This window comes from Scatophagus argus, chromosome 4 (assembly GCF_020382885.2).
Source record: "Scatophagus argus isolate fScaArg1 chromosome 4, fScaArg1.pri, whole genome shotgun sequence".
NCBI lineage: Eukaryota > Metazoa > Chordata > Actinopteri > Scatophagidae > Scatophagus > Scatophagus argus.
In genome coordinates, this window is record NC_058496.1 from 2,091,270 (window position 1) to 2,113,311 (window position 22,042).

The window sequence follows — 22,042 nt, forward strand, 5'->3', positions numbered from 1 at the left end:
AAGTGTAGTAACAATACTATGAGGATTCACTTTGCAATTCGTGCAATGTCTTTTAAATTTGTTTGTTTGTGCACACATTGTAGCGGACAGCGAGATGCAGCCTAAGATCTTCATTTGTATTGCAGATGTGCATCGATTCCAGATACTGGTTATCCGTCTCCTTGACCGTGAGACAACGGCGAGTCCCCGAGACAAAGCCAGTAAAACTGAGGACTGCACAAAGCTGGTTTGTTCTGTTTTCACTTTCATCGCTTCTTTCTCCTCCTGCTGTAATAATGATTAAAACGTCCACACAAAACAACCAGAACATACTCCTCTGAGAGAGTGTTTGACCCCTCGTTTTCTCTTTCCTCTCCTTCCTGAGGGGGCAGGAGTTTATCTCCGTGAAGCCGGGATTCAAGCCCCGTCAGCCGTTACTCTGGCAGATATCTGCTCGTCGTCAGTCTGAATTAGCAGCTGGGCGTCACACACATTACACCAGCATCTAAAAGCTCAGTGCCCTGCTGGATTTATCGAGCACAACAGACTGCGATAAGCGTTGTTGCATCCTCGTGTCTGTTCAGAGCAGGGCAGGGATTGTATATTTATGATCCTAAATTATACATATCCAGCCATATGGGATACTCGAGTGGGCACAACAGATGATGCCTCGGGAAAATGTTGTTTGGTTGCAGTTCGTGAAGAGGGAGGAAGTTGTTCACGGAAGAAATGTAATCACAGAAACCCGATGATGATGATCTTTTCTACCCTGTTTATATCGTCACATTTTTGCAGTTCTCCCCGTGCAATTCTACATTTTATTGTTAAAATCTTTAGCTAAAGCTCTCAGTGTGTCGTGTTGAGATGCATTTAGTGGCTCGGGTTTGTACATGAAAGGACTCGTGTGCTGCTCTTTGTCCTTCCCTCCATCTGTTCCACTGCTGTAAAAGATTCATGTTGGGCCCAAACTACGCATGTTCCCCCTCTTTACGACAGCCCTTCACCCAAACTCTTCATGTTTGCATGTTTGTGTCTGAAAGGAAATGATAAAGGATGTTCATTTCAGTAGCTGCTGTGGATATCTCGCTTTCTAAGCACAGTGACAGACTGAGCACTTAAATGATCAAATCTCTTTTCTTGACTGTGCTTTTTCTTATGTTCCCAGGTATCAATTGTTGCTATAACCAGAAGGCCTTGGTTAAATCTAGCACATCTTTCATGTCTGACTCATTGAAGCGGCATTTCTGTTAGGTATGTGACTATTTTTAAAACCGCCAGAGTGACGGATCAGATGTTGAATCAAAGTTAGAGCTGCACGTAAAAATATCACCACCAACTGGCCCTCACGACATCCGTTTTTCTCCCACTCGTCGTGTGCTTTGTTTAACGAGTGAGCGACTCTGTCTTCAAGTTGTGATTTACTGAAAATCTGTAAACTCAAGAATGTTTCCTCAACCTCCTTTGCGCTTTTGCAGCTAATTAAGACAAATGCTGTGTTGATGGTATTCTGTCAGCCCCGAGATGATGAGCCTTCCAGCCTGTAATGCAATACTGAGGGAGCTAAAGCTCAGTGGCACGACAAAATATACAGATATTTTCCAGGCAGTGGTTTCCTCTCAGCTGTTTGGTGTGCGTCAGCAGGTCGTGGTGATGCGAAGACGCCGCGGGGGCGTCCCTGTGCTGGTGATGGTTTGAGGATCGTGGTGTGTGGTTTCTGATTAAAGATCTGAATGTGAGCTACACTGAGAAAGCACTCGTGTGTGATTGACAGGGAGGTGAAATGACTGATGGGAGAAGCTGAGCAGAGGAAAAGAGAGTAACCAGCAGTGAATCTCAAACTGGGTTTCAGTTGTTGGCGGAAGCTCTGAAAAATAAAAGTCTACCAGACAGATGTTGAGCTGGACTTCTCGCTGTTGGGCTGCTGTGTGACGTTAGCTGGCTTGCTATGTCTTGTGTTGTTGCACACGCTTGGCTAAGTTGTCGACTCTGTTGTTATAGTCAGGTGTTACTGAGTTACCTGAGTGACGGCCACATGGCAGAAAATGTCAAAACATCATTAGGATGCCGCATGTTTCATCTGTAGTTAGCATGTACATGACATTTCAGACCCAGCATTTGTATTTGCGATAGCGGTGTTCACATAAGTCACATAAAATATCACTTTCTACGTAATGTTGCTTTACTGTGGAAATGTGACATATCATATCAGGCTCGCAGGCACCAAGTCCTGGACTCGAGTCCGACTTGAGCCCTAATTTTTAAGGACTGTTGACTTGGACTTGAACTCGGTGCACAATGAACCAATGAACTTGTGCATTAACCGCATTCGGACTCGTGAATCAGGGACGAGTCCTCAGATTTTTATTTTATTTTATGTAATATACCATCGTAATTTGGCATAAGATAATAAGTTCAACATTATAGAAAAATTATACAATACAATGGACTTGACTTGGACTTGACTCGAGAACTCGAAACTGGACTGGAAGTTTGGTGACTCGACTATAGCACTGCTTGTGACATACATTTCATTTGTTTGATGAGACTAACATAGCCTGAATTCATGGTATTAAACTGTGTTGCGCTGATAAAGCGAGTGTTCTGAGTTACCAGCCGTCTTTGACTGCAACCCACATGGCTGCAGTCAAACCTGAACTGTGTTTCTAGAAAGAACGAAGCCTTGAAACTTTCTCTCAGGTTTACACATCAGTCATTAATTTATCCTGTTTTGCAATGGCCTCTTTTTCCTGTGCTCAGCCTTGTTCACTCTGGTCCTGTGAGACTACAGTGACTGCAGCTGACTGCAGGGAAGGGCACAGAACACTGAGATGGCCAAGCCACACGGCCCACATTTAAAACCAACCCTCCCACGAATGGGCGGAAAGCTGCGGCCGATACAGCGTCGGTCTAGTTAATGGACGAATGCTGTACAACCCAACATTTGTCGGCACGCAGCTGACAGGATCCATACTTTAATGTGCTGCGGGCCTGAGTGCAAAGTTTGTGCTGGAGCACGAGTAGCAAGGATGAGTCACAAATGTGATGAATTGAGGCTCGTGTGAAAAATGACTTGTCCTCGCATCCTTCATGTAGCCTAATCAGCAATCAATACACGTGAAGACTGCAGGACATTAATCTTCTGCTTCAAACCACTCTGAATTCCTTTCCCTCTTCTTTAGCATCTGAATTCGTTTCTGCTCATTCCCACGCTGCACAGCTTCTCAGCCTCAGCCTTGTGCTCTCCAGTGCAGTAATTACAGGAGGCTATGTTTGGATAAACTTAACCTGAATTTTCCTGGTATGCTCTCTCAGTTTGACATCCCACTCTCAGAGCTTTAAGACTTCTTTTCTGGTTGCACTTTATGATACAGTGGCTACAGAAAATCTGTTACGGCAAAGTGAACTCGTGTCAACCTCGAACCCTGCATGTCGGGTTTCTCGTAATGCAGAATATTAGTCATCAGTTGTCTTGGAGGGGCCTCTGAGATGAACCCAGATGATGTCTTCAGGCTTACCTCAACCCGAGACTGCGTTGGTGAAGTTTACCAGATATGGCAACGGTGGAATAGTCAAAAAAACTACATCCTGTGTCTTTTCTCTGACACCTTTCCTTGACCCCGATGGAAAACATCGAGAGGTCAAGGAGAGATATGAAGGGAGATGGGGAAAACAGCGGTGCTACCAGAACACACTGTGGGACACCATTATCTCCTTCCATTTCATAAAGGATGGTCCACTGTATCCTGTGCCAAAGGGGATAAGATAGGAAGCACTGAAGCACACTTCGTGATACTTCCAGGTCGTTTCACTCAGCTCACACGACTCATCGAGCACGCAGTGATCGGCCTGAGCTAATGAATGAGTGGATGAACGGATACATAAAGAATCTGCAGTCATGACATAATGATTAAAAAAAACAAAACAATAAAAAAAAGTCATGTGAGTCATTTCAACCTCCCTCTTGGAAACACAGCAGACATTAGCTCACTCACGTGTAAGCTACCTAAAAGTGTCCCGTCTTCCTGTTAACTCTGTGACTTTAACCCTTCGGCGCATGCGACACGACACATGTACACTCCGTCAAAGCACACAAAGAGTCAGTGTACGACCGGCGCTACGCCGCGACGTCAGCGTCTCCGGGACTGGAGCCGAGCTGCTCGAGGCCAGCAGCAACGTCACTCCCTGACGGCGGGCATCGGGGCAGCACGAGCGGCCGGATCCGCGCAGCAGCGAGTCGCTCCGGAACTCGGCGGAGGGACACGACGTAGGCTCTCTGGACTGAGCGGACTTCCCGCGTCTGTAGCCCAGGAACAAAACAACAACAACGTAACGCGGGGATGCGTTCATTTATTTGAAGGTGAGTTTTATCGTTTCTTTTCTTCTTTCTTGTTTTTTACATATTTTTCTGTCAAGTAGCCAGAAGGAGCAGCGTGAGTACGAAACGTCGCGATCCCGCCGCGCTGAGGCTGTTGTACTGAAGCCATGAACTGTGTTGCTATGGTGCCGTCAGGAAACATCCCACCTGCTGCCGCCGCCGCCGCCGCCTTCCTTACTCATGTCAGCCGAAAGAAAGCGTGAATAAACAAAGCAAACAAGCCGCTCTCTGGCGTGGTAATCCAGCCACCCGTCCGTTTGGATTCAGGCGTGCGTGTGCGTGTTTTCTCCTGTTGAACCGATCGGCTCCGAGACTTCACCTTAATTTGTTTCGTTCCTTTTTTTGAAATGGGACTAAACGCGAAGCTCCACGCTGTGTCCGGCCTGTCGCCTGGGTTCGCCAGCTTTGGGCACGCAGCAGAAAGGTCGCCGTCTGTTTTTGAGTGTTTTTCCAGCCCGGTGCTCATGTGGCTTTGGGTGACAACACAGCAAATGCTCGCCGTCCCCTTCCCTAACTGCTCTCTGTCTGTTTATTTCCACAGCGCCTAAGTAATACCCAAGACTCCCAGAGGAACACAAGATGGTGATCACCAGCGTGGCATCCCTCAGAAGGACATCAGTGGCCGTGGTTGCCGAGAGCAGATGTTTGCAGTGAAGGAGCTCAGAGCATACGGTACTTTTGGCTTTGCTGTGGCTCACACACTCGCTGTAGTTGGGCATCAGTGCATGCCAGCGCCAGGCCCCGCCATACAAACAAATTCCATTATCCCTCATCTATCTGTGTGCTGTGACAGAGAGGAGGGAAATCACCATAGCATGCAGGAAGGAGGGGAGAGTTATGAGTCAGAACGGAGGAGAAGAAGAAGAAAGGAAAACTGTCACTCCTCAAAGCCACATATAAGCTTGCAGGACAGCTCACATGCTTATTTTAAGAGCAAGACCGGATCTCTCTTGAGCCGGCGTCTTAGAAACATGTAGAGACCTTGCTTCCTTTTTTCCGCTTCCCATAAATTATCACCCAAACCTTTCACTTTTGTCTCAAAACTCTTACACGAAATTCCGGGGAATTAGAGCTTTGAGTGCAAAGGCGAGCTCTGTTCATTGTATTTTAGTTTGCGCACCTCCTTATCTCGGCTGTCAAAAGGGAGGATTCTTCTCTACAGTAACTTAGCCGGAGCAGTAGAGATAGTGGTGGGAAAAGGAGGGGTGGGAGGAGTGAGAGGAACAGAGGATGACTGTGAGGGAGTGAGGGAGTGAGCGAGCTCCAGCCCAGCCGCTGACTGACTCTTGTATCCAAGGACCAAGGTAGCAACGCATCCAAACGCCACTCTCTGCCCACAGACTGCTGTGAAGAAATGAGGCGGCGCTCCCGTAGAGCCTGCCGGCCCTTCGTCACCGGGCCCCCGCGGTCTCACTCTCCACACACAGATAGACTTAGCCTGAATGGAAGTTCTTCTTCTCCTCCCGACCAAAACAAAAGTGTGTTTGTCTCATTTCACCGGCGTTCCTGCACCTGAACCGGCCCGCGTTTGTGTGTGTGTTTTTGGCAGAGGAGCGGACTGGAGAGGAGGTAGCGACAGGTGCTGCGTGCCGAGGTGGATCTGCAGGTGTGGAGGACAGCTGAAGATCATGGGTAAATCAAACAGCAAGCTGAAGCCGGAGGTGGTGGAGGAGCTGACGAGGAAAACCTACTGTGAGTACCGTCAGGTCTTTGCAGAGAAAACCCTGCACCAAGCGTTCAGCTGTGTGAGAATCGACGAGCGACAGAATACAGAAACTTTAATTTCATCGCTGCAGTGTTCATATCAGTTTCCATCCGGGGCTGCACAGTAAATAACCCCGTCTGCTGGGATTTATTGGCATTCTGCACCAGCTTCTCGTTCTAGACGGGACAGAGCTACAACCAAATGTCATTTGGGATTGGGAAATAAGCCCCCCGTTTGTTTTAAATTTACATTTAAATGTTGTGCCGCAAATTGCGATTGGCTAAGGTCTGGCAAAAGTTGCAATCAGCATCTTTAAATCAGGCTGAAGGGGTTTATGAATATGGAAATGCTGAGTTTGTATCAGCCATCAAGCTGGGGGTTTTAGCGAGGAGGAGGAGGTTTCATATGCAGTACGTACACAGAGGCAGACAGATGTGGAGTACAAGCAGTCGAATTTAACGACTGCTGTGCTGTGCAGGCCACGCTGCTAAATGTCATCGCTCACAGAGGCTGGTGGCCTTGGTGGGAAAGACCGAAGGCAGGAGCTCGATGCGGCGTTGCACAAACGTGGATCCTGTTCCCGTCGACTTATCAGGGCAGGCTGACAGTGTCCTCACCTTGACAGCACTCACTGACCATCTCCCACTGGAAACAACAAAAAACAAGAGTCCAATCTGAGGTTGCATTTTTTTAACTACCACATGAGCATCTGCTCTGAAGACGCTGTTAATCATTTGTGTGGTATTCCTGGAGCGCAGCTTCATCATCATCATCATCATTATTATTATATTGTTGTTATTATTTGAGCGGTACAGTTTGCAGGTGTGGGTGGGAGTTGACATCCATTGGCTGCTTAATGACAGTGTTGTTTGTGTGCTGGGTCTCTCCACAGCAGAACCACAGAAGGCTGTTGTGTGGCAGGAAATTACTGTGGAGGAAGATTGGGCTTCATGCTGGGCTGCTCGCTGCTGTCCTGTACTTCCCTCCTCTCTTCCCCCCCCTCTCTCTCTCCCTCCTTCTCTCTCTCTCTCTCTCCCTCTCTCTCCCTCGCCCTCTCCCTCCCTCTCTCTCTCTCTCTCTCTCTCTCTCCCTCCCTCTTTCTCCTTCCCTCTCTCTCTCCCTCCCTCTTTCTCCTTCCCTCTCTCTCTCCCTCCCTCTTTCTCCTTCCCTCTCTCTCTCCCTTCTTCCCTCTCTCTCTCCCTCCCTCTTTCTCCTTCCCTCTCTCTCTCCCTCCCCCTCTCTCTCTCTCTCTACTTCCCTCTCTCTCTCCCTCCCTCTCTCTCTCTCTCTCTCTCTCTACTTCCCTCTCTCTCTCTCCCTCCCTCTCTCTCTCTCCTCCTCTCTCTTACTCTCTCTCCCTCCCTCTCTCTCTCTCTCTCTACACTTCCCTCTCTCTCTCTCCCTCCCTCTCTCTCTCTCTCTCTCTCTCTCTCTACTTCCCTCTCTCTCTCTCCCTCCCTCTCTCTCTCCTCCTCTCTCTCTCTCCCTCCCTCTCTCTCTCTCTCCTCCTCTCTCTTACTCTCTCTCCCCCTCCCTCTCTCTCTCTCTCTCTCTCTCTCTCCCTCCCTCCCTCTCTCTCTCTCTCTCTCTCTCTCTCTCTCTCTCTCTCTCCCTCCCTCCCTCTCTCTCTCTCTCTCTCTCTCTCTCTCCCCTGCCTCTCTCTTACTCTCTCTCCCCCTCCCTCTCTCCCCCTCTCTCTCTCCTCCTCTCTCTCTCTCCCTCCCTCTCTCTCTCTCCTCCTCTCTCTTACTCTCTCTCCCCCTCCCTCTCTCCCCCTCTCTCTCTCCCCCTCCCTCTCTCCTCCTCTCTCTCTCTCCCTCCCTCTCTCTCTCTCCTCCTCTCTCTTACTCTCTCTCCCCCTCCCTCTCTCTCCCTCTCTCCCTCTCCCTCTCTCTCTCTTACTCTCTCTCCCCCTCCCTCTCTCCCCCTCTCTCTCTCTCCCCCTCCCCCTCCCTCTCTCCCCCTCCCTCTCTCTTACCCTTTCGCCCTGTCTCTCTTGCTTTACCCCCTAATTGCCCTCTTTGAGCAGGGAATGGAATAGTATAATTAGGATCTTATCTGGTTAGCTGGGAGCTTTCTCTCCCAGTGTGATCATTGTCCCTTGTTCTGTTCTGTTGCCTTGCTTGAGACTCTTTATCGTTTCTGCTTTCCTTCGTCCCGTTGTCTCTTTCTCTTGCTCTCCCATGAGAGGCTTTGTCTGCCATTTCAGCCACTGCTGTCCTCTGGTTCTTGACAGATTGAGGACTTTGAAAATCTCTCTGTGCCTCCGTGTCTTGTTGTCTCAGTAATAGAAGGTGTTTTTCTCCCAGAATAGGATGTCCTCCACCAGAAATACAGCCTGTTGAATCCACAGTAATTCTGTAGATGTCCATCTCCTGCTTAGCTGTAGGTTCAAAAAATGCAGACATCTTCATAACATATTTTGAATAAAACAGAGATAACATTAAGCTGTGCAGAGACTCAAAGGCTGTTCTCCGTGGGAAATGGTTGCAGCCTCACCTGTACTTCAAGAGAGGTTAATTCAACCCAGAAAGGAATGTTCTGCTGGCATCACATGGAAAGACCAGCACAGTCAGTTCTAACGTTGTGCTGGTGTTTATTTCGTCCCAGTCTTAATTTAAGAGTTAATTTAACACTTCCCAACGTGTTAATAATACATCTCAGGTCCACTGTTGAAATAACTCTATCCAGACTTAAAAATGAACTCTGCGTAATGCTGGAGATAGAAATCCACGAGGATGCGTTAGGAGAGGCGTGGTGTCGTGACCCAACTCACTTACACAAGTGACTCCTTTACAGTTAAATCAACTTTTTCAACAGCCTCATTTCTACTCCACATTTTAACACTTTTGCTCAACACCTGAAAATTAACTCTGACAATTTTGCTGTGCAAGTCCTGTAAAAATGTCTGCGGGATGTAAGCGAGGGCCCATGTAATAGCACGATGGTTTTGTAGGTTGTCAAAGCCACGAAGAGGCTCACGGTGACTAGCAGACCCTGGAGGCCAGCCGGTTGAGTGGGCCCTGCACTCTCCTGCACTGAACTGATTGCATTATTGCCCATTGCCTCCGACTGAGTTATGTAATAATGTTTTTTTTTATTAAATGGAAGCCATGGTAAATTGCCTCACTTTTTGACTACATTGACTTTTGAAGCCAATTTAATGGTGGCTTGGCTTGGCTGAGAGTCGTGAGATTGACCCTGACATTTATTGTCCAGGAAAGGGTCACATGATGGGTTTCTTGGTGAAATGCTGAGCAGAACAAATTGAGGCTGAGATGTATGCGGACCAAGGCGGCTGACCCGGCCCTCTTATCAATAGCCTCGGTGCGATTCTGCTCCGGCACTGCAGTAGTTGTGCTCTGGGGCGTTTAAACTAATCTAAGTGTAAACTTGGACTGGCCGACTAGTGTGCAAAACAGCCTAAAGTGAGCACAGTTTGATGTAGAAGGTTGGACTTTGTGCCAAAAAAGAGACATATAAGAGTCATGCAGATTATGTCAATATGGAATTTAAATGTACAGAATGTATTAATAAGATAAGTTTAATGGACTGCAGGCATCAGTCACAAGGTGCTTCACAGTCCACAGAGAGCAACAAGTACAACCAAATAAATAAAACAAAGCTTAAACGGCAGATAAAACATACCAGGGGAACCGACACGAGTCAGAACACAACAAACCACACGCTACCTAAATGTCAGTCTGAACAGGTGGGGCTTTAGCTGCTTTTTAAAAGAGTCCACAGAGTCCAAAGACCTTGAGCTTTTATCCGGAGACTCTTCAGTGTGCTGGTGCTGCTGACTGGAGAGCACCAAATCCAAAAATGTCTCCAAATTAACAGGAAGCCAGTGCAGAGAGGTTAAAATAGGTGTGGCACGTGACCACCTGTTGGACTGTGTTAGGCAGCATTTTGTACCGTTTGTAAAGCTGCAGGGATGATTTATTTAGGCCGTTAAAATGAGGATTACGTTTGTCCCAACATATGGAAGCCATAATGTTTTAGTTTCTCAAAATAATGACTTTGTGTCTCAAATAAGATGATTTCTCAGAGTAATGATGATTACTTTATTTTGTGTCCTTATTTTGAAAAAGTTTCCCTTAATACTGACTCACAGGATCTGATTTCTCATTATGTTTGTGGACATGAGCTAACATGCAAACGTGATGAGATAAAAAAAAATAAATGTGTTAGAATTTCCATTTCATGTCTTGACACAAACAGACGTAAGCAGAAATGTTTCTTTGACACACAGCCAACTAGTCAACCAGCTGCACACATCCCCAGTCACATTATAAATGGATGAGCAAATCTAAAGTGTTAACCCGACCACTTCCTGCGATGAGCTGACTTTTCGCTCAGAAATGTCTTGTTTGTTGCCAGTGAATGTCTGGGCATGAAACTCGTTGCTTCCTTTGTTTCCGGTCTTGTAACCACAACTCTGACCTGCTCAAGGTTAAACATTACAGCTGACGACATTATCGATTAACCAACTGGCTGTTTGTTGTATTCATGAGGCCCTGGCGCCGCCCGAGGCCCAGCCGAAGTGACGGCGTCCGTCCTCAGACTCGCAGCAGCGTGAATTCACAAAATCTCCCCCTCAGTGGACCGCCTGGTCAAACTAATGCTATTGATTTCCAGCCCTTGTTTTCATTAGCAACCCCGGGAGCCGAGAGGACCAAAATTGCTTTGGTTACTTGAGAGAGAGTAAGGAGACGTGGGGAAGCCGTGAGGTTGATTAGATGATGGCAGATAACAGCGTTTGTGTGGGCATGAGAGCACATCCCGCCTCCTTAACGGTTCTCCTTCTCAAAGCCGTGGCTGACCTTCATTCTTTTCTGTGGCTCTCAGGGGCTTACGCCCACTTGTTCTCAGCTATACTGGCCAGGAGAAATTAATATTCCTCTCCTCTGGTGGTACTCTAGAATCAATAGACTACACTGCCCTGGCCTAAACATGGCTATCTGCCAATAATTGCACACTGTGGAATATTTGCGGTAAAGTCAGAAGTGTTTGAAGGGATTGGGCCGAGATGATTAACGCAGCTACCCCTCGGCTGCTCTGTGGTGTCTAACAGCAAGCTACTTCTTTCTAGGACAAGCAAAGTTTTCCTCTGAGCTAATGTCACTCTTTATTTCTCTTACAGTTACAGAGAAAGAGGTGCAGCAGTGGTAAGTGTGTGCATTCATTTTTAATAACAATTTTTCCATTCCTGATGTGAGGCTAGTCACATATTAGCAGCTGTGTTTTTACTGGCAGAGCTCACAGGAATCTTATCTTTGATATCGTTTGCCCAGGATCCTTGAGTCTGTGGTTTGTGTATTTACTGTTTGTTTGATAGCCGATTTGAAGCCATCTCCCTCACTCTACCCTGAAGACAGACGAGTTCTGAAAATAGAACGACTTTGAAGCCTTACCGAGGCCGAATGACTTTGAAGGCTGATAACACTGATACGAGCATGTCCACGATGCATTCCTCGACAACCTTTTTGCTCTGTTTGCAAATGGGATGCCGTGATGATAAAAGAGTAATGGTGGGGGCCTGAGGTTGTTTCACTTTCAGGCGCTTAATGACTACATGACCACAGAGCCTCCACGAGGCTGCTGATTAGTAATCCTCCCTTTCAGATTCTGAACCTATTAGTCCACCTGACCCGTGCCAGCCTCCGATCCCAGCCTTTAACATGTTCTTTGCACAAAACAAATTGAAAAAGGGACACCTGAGGCCAGGAGCTGTGGGGAGACTCGTCTTTACGGTTAAGGTGGGAATTTTTGAATGTTTCTCCAGAGGCACAATCACGTCTTTGTTTGTGACTGAAGCGTGAGCGTCGTCATCGCTGCTCTTGTCTCTTTGAAAACGAAAGACAAAGACTGAGGCATATCAGAAGACGGAGCGCTGTAATAAAGTCATCACTCTTTCACGTTCACACTTCAGTTCTCCTGCATTGGTTTTGCATTTCACGACCTAATTTTGCATGCATGAAAAGAGCTGTGCCTCGAGAGCCAGTCGCTGTTCGCTTCCCGTGTTAGGGGGTTTACGGCGTGAAGGAGCCAGGGCACATTCACTGCCACACAGCAGCGGCATTAGATATCACTGGGCATTGACAGGTCCAGGGCCTGCGAGCCGGCCTGTCTCTGGGGCTGCCTGAGTGCACCGGGGCGGAATAACCCCCCTCCCCTTTAAACCTCCACCCCTCCGGCTGTGCAGCCAGTTAGCTCACCATCACCCTCGCTGTCTTTCACAGGAAAGTTTGCACGAGTCCTCACTTGAAGATCAGCAGCAATCAACACTGTGAGTGTGAGGGATGAGAGGGAATTTTACCAGGGGAAATGCCAGATGGCGTGTAATTAGAGCACAGGCACAGACACACAAGAATTAGCAGGGTGAGATAAATGCCTGTGTTGTGCATTAAATTTGCTCCCTTTTCTCGTTCTCCTCTAAGGGAACATCATTAGTATGCTCGAGGCTCACCTGAAATCAATAACAAAATGCCATAGTGCAGTGATGTTTCTGCCAGCTCGGCAGGAGAAGGAGAAACATCCTGCACAACTCTGTAGCAAACCACCACGGTGGATGCCAAGGAGCAGGAGCCAATGCCAGTAATAAATACTTCATCTTCATGCTGGCTCCCCAGCGTGGCCCGATGCACAATGTCACGTCTGCTGTGTCCCTGCAAGTACAGTGAGTAGCTGCATTATTGCACTACCTCAAGTACAGTCAGTGTGTGTGTGTGTGTGTGTGTGTGTGTGTTAGCACTAGTGTCACCAAGTCAGATTTCTTGCACATGATGTGTTCCTGGCAGATGAAGGTGATTCTGATTAGGACTCTGACAAAGAGCTGACACTTTCACGCTGTACCAGTGTAGCGTGTGTGTGTCTCCTGCTCAGGCAGCTCGACCGGCAGCGTTTTCAATGCAGCAGTCAGCCTCACATGTGTATTGCTCTATGCCTCATAAAGCAAATTAATGTGACGATCGACTGGCAGGAGGGAGGACGTTTCAGTGCCAGCAAGTCTTTGCTGAATCAAATCTTAAAGTGCACATCGAAGCATTTGACTGGAGCCCAACCAGTACTGATTCACTTTTAGAGATTTAAATTCCAACAGCAATCTATTGGCTGATTTTATTCATTCACGGCCATTTTTGCAGCTGAAGTACAACCACTAACATCAACAGGAAATTCAACTACTGAATTATATGTACTATTTTTCATATAAATAAAGAGTCGTCAATAACTTAATAAACAGGAAATGCTCCAGTTTTACACGTCCGTCTGTTTACATGTTGAGGAGTATTGCTGCTCATGTGGGAAAAAAAGGTGTATCAGGCCTATTGTGTCTCAAGAGGGAGCTGACGTCTGATAAGTGTCCTCGAGTGATGTCACTCGAGTCAGCTGGATCTGAAGACTACAAGTTTAGAGAAGGAAATCACCTGTTGGTGTGGAGTCAGAGCGAAGTCAGCTCCCCTGTAGCTCGCGCCGCATCTCGGCTTCAGGCTAGCAGCTCGTGGCTACTTTAGCTGCTACTAGCATAGCACATCCAGCAGAACTGTTGGTGGTCGAGCTGCATTGTGGGTAATGTAGGCGCCAAGTCTTGACAAGGAGGAATGCAGAGCTCTTTTAACTTGCTGCTCTGTCATTTAGTAAGTTCTTCTGAAGACTGAGAAGGAAAAAGGAAGGAAAACGTTTTATTAAAGAGATACTCCAGTGATTCACGAATACACTTCCATAAAGTTGAGTGAGTCATAGAAAAGCAGGGGGGGAGAAGCCGTCCTCACAATGATTTAAAATGCAGACCTGTTTTGATCTCACAGGGTCTTAATCAGGGCACCTTGACCACATTTGTCGTGTCGCCTGTAATCTTATTTCATTTCTGTGTGTTTATTAATCCTCCCATCAGTGCGATGCAGGACACAGGAAGCCCTTTTGCAAACACAATTCATGTCAGAACGACTCCAATCAAAAACTCATTTCTGCTCGTCAGTTTCTTGTTGCTTACCAGCACACGTCCAGTACATTAATTTATTTAATAGTTTTATGTTGTCTGTGCTGAACTAAAAGTGGATGACATTTGAGCCACCTGACGTGACTGAATACTGAAGAGCATTACAGCAGTCGTTCACCAAGGCTTCATCTGTGACCAGGGCCGCCTCTAAGAGAGGGGCCCGCTAGGGGGGCCCATAGAGGCCAATAGTAATCGTGGTTATCCTAATATAAGCAATGATAATCAGGTTTTATTTTGAACCAAAATACTCCACATTAGGACTGTGTATTGGCAAGAATACAAATATTGGTGACACGATACTTCACTACATTGATGTATACTGCATGTAATGAAATATACTGCAGTACTGTAAGTAAGGTGTCCCAAACACCGTTTTTTAGGGTTTGGAAGCTTCGGTGAGAATTACCTGTGAATATTCTAAGGAACTTAAAGCTGATCTGCACATCGCTAGAAGCTATCTTACTATCTTATCACAAACTTGTAGTCATTGTTTACTTGGGTGCTTTGCTATTAGTGTCGGCCCTCAGCCTCAGGTTCTCGTGGAACCAGATCCTGTCCTGTGTGCTCGTATCACACGCCTGGTTTCTATCTGCGTGGGTTTACTTAAACGCCAATTCGGTTGGGGAGGAGCTCAATTTCTCGCTCTTTATCCGTCTTTTGCCTCTTTTTTGGTGCAGCCAACACAGTGTGTTTGAATTATGATTCGGACATCGGCTACCATGGCAACGGTCAAAGCTTCAGTGCCGTTTGGGTCACCTCTAGTAATGAGTGGCCGACGTTTTACAGCTCAGCGCTCGAAGCGGGGACGTTTTTGTGCAGTGGGAGGAAGCGGAGACGTGTTGTCGGTGGTCCATACTGAGCCACGGACTGTTAACAGTACACACTCTGTGTACTGTAAGCGCAGTACATTACAGTATCATTCAGCCTGTGACATTCCATAGTCACACATTAAAAATGAAAGAGTTTAGGTGAAGTGGGTCGGCTCTGGATTGTGATACGCATTATGTCCTCTCCACTTTGAATACCAATGAGGTTGTATTCTGCGTACTGCATTATGCCGAGCTGGGCTTTCATTTTCCTGCATATCTCCAGATAATTCACAAGTGAGAATTACATGGTTCTGCTCTCTTCTCACTGAACTTTTTCCCAGCCGCCCCTCTGAGCGTCTCTCCGTCTCTTTGACTATATGGAGCTGCTTCATTATCTCCGAGGCAGATTAAAAGTAAAGAGTTTCAGAGGAGCGAGTGGAAGAGATCCTTCCTGGCCTCGGTTCTTCGTCTGAACACACTCTCTCTCCCTCTCTGTGGCCGTAATTACAGCCCAGCCTTATTTTGCACAGCCTTAACTGAATCACAGACGAACACGAGGTGCTCCCCCGTGTGAACGTGCGTCATTTTTGCTGTTGACCAAGAGCAAAAGGCTTTTTGGCTTGCTTTTTATAACAGCAGCGTGTTATTTCCCTGCTATTTCCTTCTTCTCCTGCCTCTCATCTGGCATGTGTTTTTGAAAAGGCTAACACTGGCTTCCTCCCTCCCTGGCCTGTTACAGCCTCCTCAGACTCCGAGGCTGCTGTGTTCCTCTATGAAGACGTAGAAAGAAACCGCCTACCTTTGAGTGACTGTGCTTGAAATTGCTTATGAGATGCTTCTATATTTAGGCTAATAGAGATATTACGTCGCTCTCCAGATATGTCATTTCCAGGGGCAAGAGGAAGCTCTCAGACTTATCTATCAGCCAAGCATATTATCAAAAGAGGACTAGAAAGTAATTTGATTAGAGTTAACCACTCTGGGCTTGCTATTGGATTAAGGCAATCTTCTTATCTGTGAATGAGACAAATAGCTTTGCACTTTACCTTTTTGGTCCAGCACACGCTTCAAAACTGAGTCGGTGGTGTCTGCTGTAGAAGTGAGGAGGTGACTTCATTCTGCCCTCGTCGTCGTCCAGTCTCGTCCTGATTGTAGATGAGCTTTTGACTCTTTGATAACACTTACCTGTGCTTTATTTTTCAGGTACAAAGGCTTCATTAAAGATTGTCCGAGTGGGCAGCTGGATGCTGTGGGCTTTCAGAAGATATATAAGCAGTTCTTTCCCTTTGGAGACCCCACAAAGTTTGCCTCCTTTGTCTTCAATGTGTTTGATGAAAATAAGGTTTGTAGTCAAGTTCAAAACTTTTATGAGTTTTATTTTTTTACAAGGTGGGAAAATATCTTTAAATAAATGTGATAATTAAAAAATAAAAAAAACCTAAGCTGCCTTTGTTACGTCAGTGTGACAGTTTGACGGTGGCTGCTTGTCTGTGGTTGCTGCTGGATCAGGAGCACAAAGTTACAAGGAGCCAAACTAAAGGCTGCACTGAACCAAGGAACAGCTTGATATTGAAATCCTTTTCACTCTACTGTTGTTATTATTTCCAGAGCCCTTTTCGCTTGTTTCCATTCAGAACTGCTGGCTGTCAGGTTGGCATACAACCCTGAAAAACAGAACGCACTGACTTGCAAATCCTTTCCAAACTGTATTCAGTAGAATGCAGTGCAAACAGTGTTGTTTTTCGTTACGGATATGAAGCCTGCCACACGTTCCACACTTACAGTCTCATGTTTACCGTCACCTTTTCTTTTAACAGCACTCAGTAAGTGTTTGGGAAGCGAGGACACTAACTGTTCTTGCGTGATTCAGGACTTCAGTGGCTCAAGGGTTTCTGGTCTCATCTCTTGTCATATTAATAAAGTTAATAGAGCGTTCACAGATGTGCAATTTACCCCTGCCATGGGCCTGAACGCACCTCCCATACCGTCACAGGTGTTGGCTTTTGAACTTTGAGCGGGTAACAAACTGGATTGTCCTTTTCCTCTTTAGCCTGGAGGAAATGACGTCCTTGTGGACTCGTCAGGCCACAATCGCTGTTCCTCTTTTCGATCTCAGAGGAGCCCAGAGAAGTCGTGGAGTTTCTGGATGTTGATATATGGCTGTCACCTTGTAAGCTCGAGTGGTAACGTGCATGTGTAGATGCAGTGACGAAACACGACAGTGGCTTCCTGAAGTGTCCCTGAGCCCACGTAGTCGTCTCCTTTATGCGGTCCTGTTGGAGTGTGATGCGAACAGCAGAGATTTGTCTGGATCCTCTGAAGCTTCTGATGATGTTACAGGTTGTAGATGGTGAAGTGAGGAACGTTCTTAAACTGTATATTTTCTCAGAGTGGTGAATCTCGTCCCATCCATCCAGTCGTGATGCGGTCACCTGTTACCAGCTAACCTGTTTAGCTGTGGAAACTTCCCAACTGGTGTTTTTCGAGCATCCACAACTTTTCCGGTCTTTTGTTGTCCCTGTCCCAACTGCTGCCATCAAACTCAAAATAAGCATAAAACATCAAATCTCTGTACTGCTTTCGACTGAGTAGATGTCAGCATCCCAACTTTTTGTTGTAAAGGTTGGGTATTTCTAAAGGACATGTTGGTCAGCCCAAAGTGCTTTCCTTGTAGGGTCGGTACAGACCGAATCCTGCTGTATTTTGTTCGTTCTGTGCTCGTCGTCGATAACAAAACTCTGCATGCGCCTTCTGAAATCACTCTCTGCACGAACATTGTCAGTCACTGTTTAAACAGCACAGATGATTCTGTCCTCCAAAGAGTGGGTAATGAGTCATAGCATCACTTGTAACACATAATCGTAACTCTCTTTAGTTTGGTGCCAGCAAACCGTTTGGAGGATGTCAGGTGGATATGAGTGCACATCCTCTGAGGGTCTGAAGGTACAAAGCGAGCTTTAACGAGGCCAAATTGTTCCAAGTAACATTCGTCTGAGGTTATCCACCTTGTTGCAGCTGCACGAGGTTATGCAGATGGTGTCGAGGAAGACACACTGTGGATGAACAGTTCCTGGGATGTCGATGAGCCCCCGGGGGTTTATTGACTTCAGTTAAGAAGCTTTGTGTCAGGAAGATCAGACAACCCCTCCGTCTGATGTTTATCTGTGACCTTCATTAGAGTTCGGCACCCCATAGTTAGAGAATGCATTGATCTTAACAGTTTTTATGACTTATGTAATCAGCAATGCATGACTTCAGCATTGTCTGGCTGCTCAGATGTCTGGTAGAGATAAAGTCAGCTGACCCCGAGGCCATGACGAGCTGTGGATGATCGGTTTCAGGTAGGCAGCTGTTACAGCAGAGTGCTGGAAAAGTTGAGTATCTGGTGAGGATATGAACTGAACCGAAAGGCAGGAAGTGGATTTCACATGTGCTGCTTGTCCACAAGCTGTTGTTTTCACTTAGAACGTGAGCAGCATTCCTCTTTCGTAGAGCCTCAGTCTGATTAGTCTCCCACTGCTGCTTGGGGCTGCAGGTCATAACTTGATGGGTTGGCCTGAATTAGCGCATCTGAGCCACTTTGAGTTTTCTGGTTGATTATTATCCGCATTAAGCAGATGTTTCTCTCCACTGCACAAAGCCTGGCCTCGCAGAGGAACGCTGATGGCCACAATTTTGGGAGTGTAACTGGAAATTTCGAGCTTCTTTGGTAAGATTCAGTGCATGAAAATCTAACAAAGCTGAGTGGAAGTAAGCGTCAGAGTGGGATATTTTCCACTTTGTCGGACAGACTTATCTGCCACGTTGGAAAAATATTTAAAATCTTCGCAAATCTAATCAATAGTTTTTTTTGTGTGTGTGTGCTGTAACTTCTAGACTATGAACCAGCAGCATCCATCTCACTAATGACCAGAGGTGACATATTTGTGCCTCAGGAGAGAGCCAGGTGCAGGGCAAAAATAGCCTCTGACTTGGAGCAAACGACTGGCCTCGTTTCCGGCAGAATGCAGCAAGGACATCTTGAAAGAACAGCAAGGAGCTCCTGAAATCACAGCTACAGCGAGTGTGAAGCCGTCCTCCGTCCTCTCTCACTCACTCTGTCTCTCTTGTCACTCCGCAGGATGGACGCATCGAGTTCTCTGAGTTCATCCAGGCCTTGTCTGTGACTTCTCGGGGGACTCTGGATGAGAAGTTGAGATGTAAGAGGATGCACCCCCCCTTCCAAACACTCCCTTTTTTAACATTTAAATGACAGGGTTCAGGCTTGACTGCCATGCATTGCATATGAAAGAGGTCTGGCGGGTTCCTAGAGAGCAGCAACTAGGAGATTATTAGCAAGATACAGCAGGCTTCTGCAGCCTGAGGTCACAACTCAGGATGCTGACGGCCTTTTTTGCAAACAGGAAAACCTGCTTGTTTGTTTTAGACTTGAAACAAAGCGTGATTATTATTATTTATGTCCAAAGTTCTTTATTTGAACTGGAAAGCAACCATGAAAGGCTGCTGCTCATCTGCGCTCATTTCCAACCACCTCCAAAGACCTGAAACACTGAGCTTTTGTAATCCATATAGCTTAAAATCATCTGATTTGATTTACATTTTGAAGTCACCGTCGTCTCCTCACCTCAGTACGAGCTTCAGTAAAAGTTTTAACGTCTTCCTTTATGCAGGGGCTTTCAAATTATATGACCTGGATAACGACGGCTACATCACCAGAGACGAGATGTTGAACATCGTAGACGCCATTTACCAGATGGTGGTAAGTTTTGCCAAACATTGGACACGCAAATTATTTCAAAGGGTGCAAAGTGTAACATTTGGTATCTTAGGGGAACACTGTGGAGCTGCCAGAGGAAGAAAACACGCCAGAAAAGCGAGTGGACCGAATTTTTGCAATGATGGACAAGGTAGGTATTCAAGCACTGAGGTAACATCAACTTTGTGCAGTTTAACATGGCCTGACACTGATACAAGTGCAGTGAAGATTATTAGTTCAGCTTCGAGGGGACTGGATGTGCCTTGGCTGCCACCCTCGGGGCTTTGACGTGGACAGTGTTTTAAGTTTAGAGCTGTTAGCTGTAGCCATCACAGCGTCACTAACACCGCCTGCAGTCTATAAACATCAGATGCCGTCTCCTCCAGCGCCAGGCAGCCCCACTCCCTTAACCCCTAAGAATCCACTCAGCTTTAGTGAAAGACGAGACGCAGCCCGCATGGGTGTGTTCGTCAGCTCACCGCGGCCAAGATCAGCCTACGGCAGCACTTAGTGATTTGTGTTGGCAGGGAGAGGCTACCACCCGAGTCCACCGAAGCCAGGATCAGTCCAGCAGCACACAACAGGAGCATTTAGCTTCGGAGCCTCTTTTGCCCCCTGCTGGAAACTGTGCGCTAAAGGGCTGCAGGCTCATTTTGTCTCATGTTCCTCTTGCAGAATGCAGACGGGAAGCTGACTCTGCAGGAGTTTCAGGAGGGCTCAAAGGCAGACCCTTCTATTGTTCAGGCGCTGTCGCTCTATGATGGGCTTGTGTAGGAATGCAAGGTGAGTGGGGTATTAATGAGCTGCATACTTCTCTGCTTGGCTGAGCTTCGGCTCCAAGATAATAAGTAATTCTTATTTCACCGGAGCAGAGAATAGACGAGAGGAGATTCTGTCTGCGGGCTGAAAGCTAAAGTGAAGAAGCCACTTTCTGCTCTCAGTTTGTTCTTATGAATTATTCACCATGGCCCACTTGCTTGCTGGCAATCAGATAGTCTTGCAGTGCTGAGTGAAGAGCGAGACGGCCCTCTGCTCTCACCGCCTAATGTAACGATGCGTCGGCCGCTGCCAATTGTTGCCGACATCCTGCTCGGTGTTTTGTCAACTGTGAAGTGAGCCTGTGAAGACATATTTTAGCTTTGTTTAGGGACTATGGTCCATGCTCTGAACACGCCCAGCTTTCATGACACCATCATCTCTTCACTGGTTCTTACAACTTCTCAGATGGATCAGCATCCTACACGCCGATCCGGCACCATCACACCTGTAACGGGAGGAAGCTACGTTTAACACCCCCAGCCCCCTCCGCCGCCGCCCTCCACCTACTCCCTCCACCCCTAACCCCCAGAAGAAGTGGACTGCAAACCTTTTGTCTCACGGGCATCTGTGTCAAGTAGCTGTTCGTCTGCGTTTCCAGTTAAGGATTTGTGAACAAATACTTTCCTCCGACAGGACGGAGACATTTATCTGTGCTTCTACCATCTGCGTGGCCACCGCGTGCACACTTGAGTGTTGTGGACTGTACGAGCGTGTTGTGGTTTTTCCCCACGGACAGTCTGAGGAGCTGAACTCTCTCTGAGGTGTTGGGGGGGGCGAGGAACTGCTGCTTCGTCACCACATGGAGAGACTCTAAACCCGGGAGGATGTGGAAAAACCTTGAGTTACAAAGCAGTATAGTGTATATTGTATAATGTAAATATAATTTATTTTCTGCTTTGCTGCGTTTATGGGAATTTGACTCCTGATAAGTATGGAATGAAGTTTAATTTTCTAATCAAAGGTGTTGAGATGTATTGCACTGTATTTTTCATTATTACTGTGAGATCGTTTTTCCCCCCTCTCTCTCTTTCCCACATCCTGAAGTTTCCTGGGAGACCAGGGTTTTTATTTGAAGAAGAGTGTTGAAGGAGCGGGGACTTTTCTATGGATTATTTTACTATGTTTGCAGTCTGTGCATCCCATTGTGTCTCCACTTCCCGGTTAGCACGAGCGTCTGCTCAGCCAACATCCTGAACGACATGCACGCCGAGCGACGCAGCGAACTCTCACGGCTCACGTCTGAATTGAGGCTCATTATGTCTTTTGAGAGCACCGCACTCCGCCCTCAGCACTCACACAAAGCCGCCGGCCATTGAGAGGCACAAACAGACATCAATTCTGGTTGTAAAGCTTTTTGCGAGCTCTGTTGTTGCTGTCGTCTAACTTTGTATTTGTCCCGTGCAAAGCCAGAGCATGTGATGATGCCTTTTATTTGTCATTCTTGGACTGTTTTAGTTCCAGCATTAAGATGATTTTATTAGCTTCACTGATTTTATGCCTTATGCAAATGATAATTTACTAAATGATAAATGTCATTTACCTGTTCAAGAGCACAGAATAAAATGCATTTAAGTGGAGAACTTTTCCCATCACTGTA

General features: G+C 46.8%; 1 protein-coding gene across 3 annotated transcripts; it reads left to right on the forward strand.

Moving 5' to 3' along the window:
• Positions 1 to 3,891: 3,891 nt before the first annotated feature.
• On the forward strand, positions 3,892 to 22,030 carry LOC124058000 (neuronal calcium sensor 1). Of its 3 annotated transcripts, none has more exons than XM_046386792.1 (10): positions 3,892 to 4,336; positions 4,896 to 5,026; positions 5,904 to 6,046; positions 11,206 to 11,230; positions 16,074 to 16,212; positions 18,991 to 19,069; positions 19,541 to 19,629; positions 19,700 to 19,777; positions 20,302 to 20,409; positions 20,499 to 20,834. In XM_046386792.1, exons 3-9 carry the CDS (start codon positions 5,983 to 5,985, stop codon positions 20,398 to 20,400), a joined length of 573 nt encoding a protein of 190 aa, XP_046242748.1. In that variant the 5' UTR covers positions 3,892 to 4,336; positions 4,896 to 5,026; positions 5,904 to 5,982; the 3' UTR covers positions 20,401 to 20,409; positions 20,499 to 20,834. The 3 variants fall into 3 exon arrangements, with proteins under 3 accessions (XP_046242748.1, XP_046242745.1, XP_046242746.1); XM_046386789.1 differs by lacking the exon at positions 20,499 to 20,834 and adding an exon at positions 20,851 to 22,030 and having other exon boundaries at positions 3,903 to 4,336; XM_046386790.1 differs by lacking the exons at positions 3,892 to 4,336; positions 20,499 to 20,834 and adding exons at positions 4,503 to 4,778; positions 20,851 to 22,030.
• The last annotated feature ends 12 nt before the right edge of the window (positions 22,031 to 22,042 follow it).